The sequence below is a fragment of the Oncorhynchus keta genome, chromosome 26 (genome assembly GCF_023373465.1).
Source record: "Oncorhynchus keta strain PuntledgeMale-10-30-2019 chromosome 26, Oket_V2, whole genome shotgun sequence".
NCBI classification, from domain to species: Eukaryota; Metazoa; Chordata; class Actinopteri; order Salmoniformes; family Salmonidae; genus Oncorhynchus; species Oncorhynchus keta.
The window spans coordinates 26339318-26350998 of NC_068446.1; the positions used below are offsets into that span (position 1 = coordinate 26339318).

Below are 11681 nucleotides of genomic sequence, written 5' to 3' on the forward strand. Positions count from 1 at the left end.
CCCTGCTGCAAGGGAGAGGGCCCAGACCTTATACAGACCTCAAAGTACATGGGCAAATCTGAGGCCCATTTTCTCAACCAACTCACACAGTGCTTGTGAAAAGGTTGTTGAGTTCTGGTGGTGCATTTGACATTCATAAAAATCAACATTTGTCTTTGTCTCTGACTCTGTGGGAGAGCTATTATGTTTCAAAATACGGTGTGAAATTAAACGTAAATCAACTTTTTCATCAAATGTAATGCATTAGTATTCTGTCATAAATGCCACGTTTAAACATTTCTAAAGGAGCCCACATCATCTACATGCTGGTGACAGTTGGCTAGCACTGCTTACCCAGCACATTAATAAGTCTATTAAAAGACCAAAAAGAAAGAGTACTGAAGTTGCCTTATGCTAGAAACAAAGAACCCTTTCTTTAAAATGCCTTTTGCCTTTTGTTCTTCAAACGCAATCATCTATTTTGAAATCAAAGCCATCAAATCATGTTCGCTATGCAAATTGCAGAGGGGGGTTGGGTGGTTCAGCTCTTCAGATCGCTTTTGTCTCTACTGGTGTTTTCTATTTTTTCTATTTTTCAGCAAAGGGACTTCATCATCTCCTGGATGGTCTTTGTTTTTGTATTGCAGTCAACTGCAGCAGAGCAAGATGTGCACTGAAAAATAAGTCAGCGAAAGAAAGTAGGCTTCATTCTATAACTCCACACACTAACTGGTGTTGTGTGCTCTTAGGTGTGATATTGGGCTGGCACGGTATTTGTATTATCGCATAACCGACCAATAGGGATGAAGACCATCATAAAAATAAAATACAAGTCATAACAGTATTTTTTAAATGTTTTTTATGAGTCGGCAAACTTTACCCAAAAGCAGTAAAGTAAAAGAAAGACTGATTCACATCTAACAGCTGATATAAACATCATGCTTTGGGGCTGTTTTTCTGCAAAGGGACCAGGACGACTGATCCGTGTAAAGGAAAGAATGAATGGGGCCATGTATCATGAGATTTTGAGTGAAAACCTCCTTCCATCAGCAAGGGCATTGCAAATTAAACGTGGCTGGGTCTTTCAGCATGACAATGATCCCAAACACATCACCCAGGCAACGAAGGAGTGGCTTCGTAAGAAGCATTTCAAAGTCCTGGAGTGGCCTAGCCAGTCTCCAGATCTCAACCAAATAGAAAATCTTTGGAGGGAGTTGAAAGTCCGTATTGGAGATCTGCATGGAGGAATGGGCCAAAATACCAGCAACAGTGTGTGAAAACCTTGTGAAGAATTCTGAAATTCCATCCCTAACTATAAAAAAAATCTGAAATTTCCATTCCTAACTATAACATTTTCCAACAAGATAGAACTGCCAAGGGCGGTGGAGTTGCAATCTACTACAGAGATAGCCTGCAGAGTTCTGTCATACGATCCAGGTCTGTGCCCAAATAATTCGAGCTTCTACTTTTAAAAATCCACCTTTCCAGAAACAAGTCACTCACTGTTGCAGCTTGTTACAGACCCCCTTCAGCCCCCAGTTGTGCCCTGGACACCATATGTGAATTGATTGCCCCCCATCTATCTTCAGAGTTCGTACTGTTAGGTGACCTAAACTGGGACATGCTTAACCTCTTGCTCCTACTTGGCACGCAGGCGTCCCATCTAGAGATCTGGAAATGCAAATGCGCTACGCTAAATGCTAATAGTATTAGTTAACCTGTTAAGTCGACCCTCTACTTTTTCGAACATTCTGTTAAAAATCGCGCAACATTTCAGCGCCCTGCTACTCAGGCCAGGAATATAGTATATGCATATGATTAGTATGTGTGGATAGAAAACACTCAGACATTTATAAAACTGGTTAAATCACGGCTGTGACTATAACAGAACGTGCGTTTCATCGAAAGGTGCAGGAAAATCTGATCACTGAAAATGGAAATAAATATCCATACGCGACTTCAAGGAATTGTTCAAAGTGAACCGAATTAAATGAGGCCGAGGTTGCAGTGCCTACAGCTTCCACACGTTGTCTAGAGTCTTGTCATTTGATTCAGCTTTGATTCTTGGTCTAACCGAATCAAGGGAATCGATTCCCTCCGGTCTCCGACCGGATGTTTTGGTCGAGCTCTCTCCAAGACATTTTTTCGAGACAGACACCTATAGAATTGACATCACCTCCTGATGAATTTTATCGCTTATTAACGTGTACTTATACCTAGTTGCATTACAAAAGTATTTTGAAGTGTTTTGTGAAAGTTTATCGTCTGATGAACGTTTGAGTTTTAACTAATACTATTAGCATTTAGCGTAGCGCATTTGCATTTCCAGAGCTCTAGATGGGACGCCTGCGTGCCAGGTAGGAGCAAGAGGTTAAAACTCAAACGTTCATTAAAATACACATGCAGGGTATTGAATTAAAGCTACAGTCGTTGTGAATCCAGGCAACAAGTCAGATTTTTAAAATGCTTTTCGGCGAAAGCATGAGAAGCTATTATCTGATAGCATGTAACACCCCAAAAGACCCGCAGTGGACGTAAACAAAATAATTAGCATAGTCGACGCTACACAAACCGCACAAATAAAATATAAAACATTCATTACCTTTGACCATCTTCTTTGTTGGCACTCCTAGATGTCCCATAATCACTATTGGGTCTTTTTTTCGATTAAATCGGTCCATATATAGCCTAGATATCGATCTATGAAGACTGTGTGATAAACGAAAAAAAATAGCGTTTCATAACGTAACGTCATTTTTTAAAATTAAAAAAGTCGACGATAAACTTTCACAAAACACTTCGAAATACTTTTGTAATGCAACTTTAGGTATTAGTACATGTTAATAAGCGATAAAATTCATCAGGAGGCGATGTAAATTCTATAGGTGTCCGTCTGGAAAAAATGTCCGGATATTTCTCAACCAAAACATCCGGTCGGAGACCGGAGGGAATCGGTTCCCTTGATTCGGTTTGACCAAGAATCAAAGCCGAAGCAAATGACAAGACTCTAGACATCGTGTGGAAGCTGATGAAATGCACGTTCTGTTATAGTCACAGCAGTGATTTAACCAGTTTTATAAACGTCTGAGTGTTTTCTATCCACACATACTAATCATATGCATATACTATATTCCTGGCATGAGCAGCAGGGCGCTGAAATGTTGCACGATTTTTAACAGGATGTTCGAAAAAGTAGGGGGTAGGAGTAACAGGTTAACACCCCGGCCGTCCTACAATCTAAGCTAGATACCCTCAATATCACACAAATTATCAAGGAATCTACCAGGTACAACCCTAAATTCGTAACCATGGGCACGCTCATAGATATCATCCTGACCAACTTGCCCTCTAAACCTCTAACGTCTTCAACCAAGATTTCAGCGATCACTGCCTCATTGCCTGCATTCGTAATGGGTCTGCGGTCAAACAACCACCCCTCATCATTGTCAAATGCTCCCTAAAAGACTTCAGCGAACAGGCCTTTCTAATCGACCTGGCCCGGGTATCCTGGAAGGATATTGACCTCATCCCATCAGTAGATAGCCCTTGGTTCACCCCAGACTTGACTGCCCTTGACCAGCACAAAAACATCCTGTGGCGTTCTGCATTAGCATTGAATAGCCCCCGCGATATGCACATTTTCAGGGAAGTCAGGACCCAATATACTCAGGCAGTTAGGAACTCTATCCCCCCCTGCATCTTCAACCAAATCCAGACAGCTGATGGTCTGAAAGAGCTGCAAAATCTGGACCCCTACAAATCAGCTGGGCTAGACAATATGGTCCCTCTCTAAAATGATCAGCCAAAATTGTTGCAACCCTATTACTAGCCTGTTCAACCGCTCTTTCGTATCGTCTGAGATCCCCAAAGACTGGAAAGCTGCCGCAGTCATCCCACTCTTCAAAAGGGGAGAGACTCTAGACCCAAACTGTTATATATCTATATCCATCCTGCCCTGCCTTTCTAAAATCTTCATTAACAAACAGATCACTGACGATTTCAAATCCAACCATACCTTCTCCACTATGCAATCTAGTTTCCGAGCTGGTCATGGGTGCACCTCAGCCACGCTCAAGATCCTAAATGATATCATAACCACCATCGATAAAAGACAGTACTGTGCGGTCGTCTTCATCGACCCAGCCAAGGCTTTCGACTCTGTCAATCACTGCATTCTTATCGGCAGACTCAATAGCCTTGGTTTCTCAAATGACTGCCTCGCCTGGTTCACCAACTACTTCTCAGATAGAGTTCAGTGTGTCAAATCGTAGGGCCTGTTGTCCGGACCTTTGGCAACCTCTATGGGGGTGCCATAGGGTTCAATTCTCAGGCCGACTCTTTTCTCTGTATATATCAATGACGTCGATCTTGCTGCTGGTGATTCTCTGATCCACCTCTACGCAGACGACACCATTCTGTGTACATCTGGCCCTTCTTTGGACACTGTGTTAATAAACCTCCAAACAAGTTTCACTGCCATACAACACTCCTTCCGTGGCCTCCAACTGCTTACAAATTCTAGTAGAACTAAATGCATGCTCTTCAACCGATTTCTGCCCCATATTGTATCCACCACTGCGACCTGTATGCTCTCATTGGCTGGCCCTCACTACACATTCGTCGCCAAACCCACTGGGTCCAGGTCATCTATAAGTCTTTGCTAGGTAAACCCCCATCTTATCTCAGCTCACTGGTCACCATAGCAATACCCACCCGTACCACACGCTCCAGCAAGTATATTTCATCCCCAAAGCCAACACTTCCTTTGGCTGCCTTTCCTTCCAGTTCTCTGCTGCCAATGATTGAAACGAATTGCAAAAATCACTGAAGCTGGAGTCTTATATCTCCCTCTCTAACTTTAAGTATCAGCTGTCAGAGAAGCTTACCAATCACTGTACCTGTACACAGCCAATCTGTAAATAGCAAACCCACTACCTCATCCCCATATTGTTATTTATCCTCTTGCTCTTTTGCACCCTAGTATCTCTACTTGCACATCATCATCTGCACATCTATCACTCCAGTGTTAATGCTATATTGTTATTATTTTCGCCTCTATGGCCTATTTATTGCCTACCTCCCTACTCTTCTACATTTGCACACACTGTGCATAGATTGTTTTATTGTGTCATTGACTGTACGTCTGTTTATGTGTAACTCTGTGTTGTTTTTGTCTCACTGCTTTGCTTTATCTTGGCCAGGTCGCAGTTGTAAATGAGAACTTGTTCTCGACTGGCCTACCTGGTTAAATAAAAATTAAAAAAGGGTGTCTGCACATCTGTCAATCCATTTAAACGTGGATGTGATATCTATCCTTGAGGGAATTCAATTTTATCCTGATATTGGTCAATCAACCCTAACAACAAGGTAATTGGCACCCCAATATCTCCCCTATAGCTTATTGATCACCAAGGGTCCAAAACAGTCAAATCACCATATTGCCCTGTGGATTTGCAATAGGATAAGAAATGCATCAAAAATTGGGCTGTTCATTCAAATGTGTAATGTTCAGATGTCTTTCTTCTCCTGTGTTGTTCCATACACAGACTAATAAGAGACATCATCAATAGTGCCAGAAGTATGACAGCTGTAATTTCTCTCTCTCCTTCTTCTCCCTCTATCTCTCACTCTCTCTGAAGTCAAAATAAGTACACTCCTGAGGTCATAAACCCAAAACAAAGCATTTAAGGCTCTAATAGGGATCTAAAATGGCCACTCAGGAAGATTCACGAGGTACGTAACAGCTTTATGGCATTGTTTCCTGGGTTTAAAAAGGAAATAAGGGCTGCAACATATTCAACTAACGAGGCTGTGAATCATGAGGGGAAAGAACTGGGTGGCAAAGTGAGTCCATGTTCACACCCACAGGGAGTCCGTCTCTATCCTTACAAGACAAGCAGGCTGAAAATCACATGATCAGCATTGTCCACTAAAACAGCAATGACACAATGTAATTCCTGTTCATCTACATTACTATACATCTGAATACAAATAGGACAGACAGAAGTAGAGATTGGCCCTCCAGTGCACTAGCAACTGGAAAGACTCTCACCCAGATGGGAACACTTAAAAATATATATATATATTGAGTGATTCCTTACATAGCCACGGGAAGATGTTTGGGGATGGGGGTGCTTAGTCTACACCAGACTTTGCATCACTAGTTGCTGAACCCTTTCTCTTCCCCACTAGGCTGGCCCTGCAGCCAAGATTGACAGCCAGTCTAACTCGGCTGCTCACTTCAGTATCGAGGAGGAAAGGAGGGCAGAGAAGAGGGCTGTTGCGTTCTTTTTTTCAGTACTCCTGCTTCTTAAAAATCAATACCTAATTACCTGAAAATGCTTTTTTTCAATTTACGTCAGCGTCAACTGCAGAGACTAAGAGGGGAGAGGGGGAAGAGGGGGGCAAGGTCATTACCAACTTCCTTACTCTATCACCTTCCACATTCCTACACACTTTTTTTTCCATCGTTCAAAACTTTTCCTCCCTCTGTTTCTACCACAAATCTGCTGTCCCTTGTTTTGCTCTCATTTTTCTGAAAGGGGAAAAGGGCATGCTGAACAGAGAACACCATAGATAGAATATAAGAACAGAACAGTGCCTGAGCATTCCCGAAAAGCAGCTAATAAAATTCTGCTGTATAATGTGCTCTGGGTGAATAGTTTCGAGCATTTGTTTTCTGAGTTTTATGGCTCTTGCAGTCATATGGATATTCACTGAGCAATCCTTCATTTGACCTATGACCTTTGTGGACCAGGACTAGCATGACATTAGAGATGAGGCACCCTTGTCTTGAAGGGTGCCTAAATGGAAAGGACAGAAATAGGATGGCGTGAAACACCAACGTATTTAGGCCTGTCTGGTCCACAATTATAAAGGCAAAGGAAAAAGAGGGAGAGACTTAAGCCTTACAACTCTTACCTACCCTAACAACCTAATTTGCTCCTGCCTCTTCTCCCTCCTCCTTTGGTCTAACACTCTCCTCTGTTGTCCCTTTGTAAACATGTATATTGACTACTATTCAATGTAATAATAGAATGTTTAAAAAACACAAAGCAAAGTCCGTAATCACAGACATTCAAACTTCAAACACAATATCAAAACAAAAACCAATTAGTCTTTTAGCCGGGGGGTTGTGAGGCACACAGAGAGCTCTGTTCGCCTTCACCAGGAGCTGCTGCTACCACTACTGAAGACTTTAATTACCAGGAGAATGGATGAATGAATGACACAGAGAGAGAGAGAGAGAGAGAGGAAACAGGCCCTGGAGCAGGTCCACGCAGACATAACAATGATTCTTTGTACGGACATAAGGCCCCTGTACCCTTATTACCCTTATGCTAAACCCCCCTTTCCAAAGCCAAACAGGCTCAGGGGCCTCTCTCATTAGCCTGTGTCAGGGAGGAAGGGAGGGGCCCCCAATGCCACAGCTTTAAGCACCATCTGTCAGAGCAGCTCACAGATTACTGCACCTGTACATAGCCCATCTATAATTTAGCCCAAACAACTACCTCTTCCCCTACTGTATTTATTTATTATTTAGCTCCTTTGCACCCCATTATTTCTCTCTCTACTTTGCACATTCTTCCACTGCAAATCTACCATTCCAGTGTTTTACTTGCTATATTGTATTTACTTCGCCACCATGGCCTTTTTTTTTGCCTTTACCTCCCTTATCTCACCTCATTTGCTCACATCGTGTATAGACTTATTTTTGAACTGTATTATTGACTGTATGTTTGTTTTACTCCATGTGTAACTCTGTGTTGTTGTATGTGTCGAACTGCTTTGCTTTATCTTGGCCAGGTCGCAATTGTAAATGACAACTTGTTCTCAACTTGCCTACCTGGTTAAATAAAGGTGAAATGTAAAAAATAAAAATGAAAAACCCCAGCACCGCCACCACAGCCAATGACACGCACTCAGTGACTTACACAATCCACATCCCTCACTAACTCACCACCTCTCCCCCTCTTTCATGCTCTCCTCTCTGTCCCTTTTCCAACAGGCTTGGGGCCCGAGGGAGTCAGAGGGAGTCAGGATAAGGCTAGGCCTGGGAGTTATGGTTTTAAGTAGAGGCAGCATTAACAAGCTAGGGGATATTGTCCATTTATTGAAGGCTAGTTAATAATTAATGTCTTACATGCAAGCTCATTAAAACACAGGGTGATAGTGGGAACATGAGAGAAAAGAGGGAAATGAATAGAATACAAACGGACAGTTAGTGAGAGAAATATGCAAATGAGGTGAAAGGGAAAAGGAGGGAGGACAAGGAGGGCAGAAGATGAAAAGAGGAATGGAGAAAGACGACAAGGAAAAGACTCATTAAAACACACTGCGGATTAGATCAGAGCACTTGATTGTTTGGGTTTTTGGTGTCATTTGAATTCAGAAGACATGTTGAAATATTCACACAATTAACTGTGGAGAATAAAAGGACAGACGAAGAGAGGGGGAAGAGAATTGAAGATCCAATAGTATGGTAGGGAGAGAATGAAGCGAAGCAGAGAGCAAGCAGCACATCGACTGCCTGTGAGACCGTCACTGTTGTAAGGTTGTGAGAGTTATGCTCTGGACCAATCATCACTATAAAGTTGTTTCCCATAAACAGAGGCTTGTTTAATTACTTAATCAACCAGTTCATTAGGCAGCAATTTGCCTGCAACAGGCACCAGTTTTAATTATGACACAGAGGATTGGTTAGAGAAAGTCCTTCTGAAGGACTGGCTTGATTGGCCACACCATACCCAATGCTCGACAAGGCCAAATAAAGCTTGGGTCAGCTCATTGACAAAGCCAGGGCAATTCACTGATAGGCATTGTTTATGGCTAGATTGTCAAAGCAAGCTGTGGATATTTAATGACAATGACTGCCTAAACATTGGCCAACTCATTCATGGGGCCTGGCCATTAATAGGTGAACTAAGCAGTCCTCTACTGGGTCCGGCCCAAGGATTAGTCAAGTTATTGTCATAGCCAGGCAAATGGTAAGGGGCCTCACTATATGGCCAGTCAACCCTAGTCCAAATACTGAGTACAGGTTATACCTAACCACTCTTTTAGCCTTTTCAAAAACCTGCTGTGAAATATTGTATCAAATCAAAGATTAAATATTTGATACAGGGTTTTTTTCTAACCATGGTGTATATCAGTGCATTGATCTATAAGAAACCTTAAAAAACAGAGACAAGGGCATTCGATTTGTGCCCAATGGATGGTCATTGGGTGCACCACTGATGCATGTTGGCAGCCTGGTCTCATAGTCTGGGCGTAACATAGTAAATGTAATCTAGTTCAAATCATATTAGTATGATATGTTGCATTTGGTATGGTTACATAAGACAGAAGGTTACTTAAGACAAAAACAAAAGTAGGGTGGTTGGTTCGGGTGGATGTAAGTAAGTAAGTAGCCTTGCACGAGACAGAATGGCTCATAGGAGCAGGATCCTATTTCTGTAGCGCGAGGCAGCTTAATATACAAGTACACCCTCCTGAACAGGAAGTCAGTCTATCGCAGAGCCTTACCACCAATCAAACTCATTAATGCGGAGTGCCAAGCTGAGACGTAATTGGTCCAATTTTTACAGACTTTGGTGCAATTCAGCCAGGGATTGAACTCCCAACGTTCCAATCTCAGGGTGGACACTAAACATAAGGCCACTGAGTTGGTCAAGGTGCATTACGCGTGGATGGATAAGCGTATTACGCGGATGTGTTTGAATCTCATCTCGGACAACTTTAGCATATTAGCTCATTAGCCACTTCACAACTTCTTACTATTCTAAACTGAATATCATTATTAGGTGATTATTGGAGTCAGGTGTGTTAGCTGCGGCTGGGGCAAAACTGTGACACCAATCAGGCCCTAGAGGACTGGAATTGCCCACCCCTGCCCTAACCTAGCTAACATTAGTCCCAACAAATTGGAATTCCGAACATGTACATTTAGGAAATTCGGAACATATTGTTCAAATTGCAACTAGCAACATATATGAATTGTCATTCGTAACACAACTAAATGGATGGACATCCACAAATTAATACATACTATACTGAAAAATAACATATCGAACTAATTGGAGTGTCCCATATTTAGTTTACTATGTTATGTCTACCCCTGAGTCCAGGTTGGCGTTTGCTATGCTATTTACCACATCCATAGCTGATGATGCTTCACTGAGAGCGTCTAGGTATATCAATAAACCTGGTGAGACCAGCCCGACCTGTGGATTCTTCCCGAGTAGCCTACTCAAAAACATCCATATAGACAAAATCCACATTAAAGTTTTTGATTTTTTTGAAAACCAGACTATCGTTAACATGAGAGGAACAAATCCCGCAAACCTGAAGGAAACGTATCGCATAATATAGTGTGTCGAACAGATAGCATTTAGGGGATGACCTTCTCTACAGCTAACTTCTTGACAGGCACAGCTCCACATCAAAATGTGATTCAGTGAAGTCATAATTTATGGAGGTTTAGGGGGATATAGTCAAATAAATAAATAATTATAGGTACAATGCCTGTCACCCATCTAAAACAATGACCAGTATGAAATATTCCATGGCGCACTGACTGACTGCATATCCTTCACCAGGGTGCCGGGGACTGGCTGTCGCAAGCGTCCCTAATCTGTACTAGCCTATATTTCGGGGAGGTAATATCATATCAAATAATATTGGTGTAAATAATTGGTGTACTAGGCCTACAGATAGTTGCATTAACATTTAATTACCCCGCGGCATTTAATGATTGGTCATTAATTGAACACAATTAACCAATTGAAGCCTATAACGCAAAGATTATACATATATATATATATCAATAATAAATGGATTCAATGTTCATCTTGTAGCCTAATGATTGAAGGGAATGTGTGACCCAAAAGTCAAAGTCCACCATCGTCTGGTGGCAGTGGTAGGCTAAACCCACCCTCGAACCTGGGTACCTCTGCCTGCCCTGCATCCATCTGAGGCGCCACGGAACCAGCTCCAAAGTTATCCCATCTAAGATCCTAATAGCTTTCCATTGCTTTAGAAGATAAAACATCCACGTGCTTGCAATAGCCATGTTTAGGTAACACATTGCGTTCAAACGCGCTCACACATAGCAATACAATATCATAACTAAAAAAGAGAAACTCCTATAATTTACCTTCTACTGCGTAAACCGTAGCAATCACGCATAAAATCGCAAACAAATCCACTGGCATGGCAAAGGTGGTCTGCCTTTCCTCTCCCTTTCAAAAAGGTGTAAACACAAGTCCTTCAGCTGCCACAGAATAGTATTCCACCAGTGCTTATTTTGAGTCACATTTCAAACCGTACTGTGCGCAGTGTATGAAAACCTAATACTTGGAGGCTTGTGGCACGAAGGGAATAGGTGAAGCCGGATGCGAGAAAGACCTTGGGCCCCCTCCCCTCCACTTCTCACACCCCTTGAACACCTCTTGGCCAATCACGGAAAGAAGATAGTGGATCTCAAACCAATCCCAGCAGAGGACCCGCACAGAGTCCTACTAACATTTTCAAACTACTGAAAAGCCCCCGTGTTGCCTTGCGCTCATACTGAAGGGAAAGAGCAGCGACTAGTGGTCCAGAGAAAGTACTGCATGCACAGTTTCACCTGATAGGTGTTTTTAATCAAATTAATGTCAGTGATAAATGGTCTATGTAGATAATGTGATTGCATTTACCCGTTA

The 11681-nt window shown here is 42.2% G+C and overlaps 1 protein-coding gene across 1 annotated transcript in view; it reads right to left on the reverse strand.

Moving 5' to 3' along the window:
• The window catches only part of LOC118358669 (ephrin type-B receptor 1-like), a 163747-nt gene extending 152390 nt beyond the window's left edge, over window positions 1-11357 (reverse strand). The window contains exon 1 of the mRNA XM_052480447.1: window positions 11135-11357. Within this exon, the coding sequence (XP_052336407.1) occupies window positions 11135-11192 (58 nt within the window). The 5' untranslated portion in view covers window positions 11193-11357. The remainder of the gene's footprint in view (window positions 1-11134) is intronic.
• Between the last annotated feature and the right edge of the window lie 324 nt (window positions 11358-11681).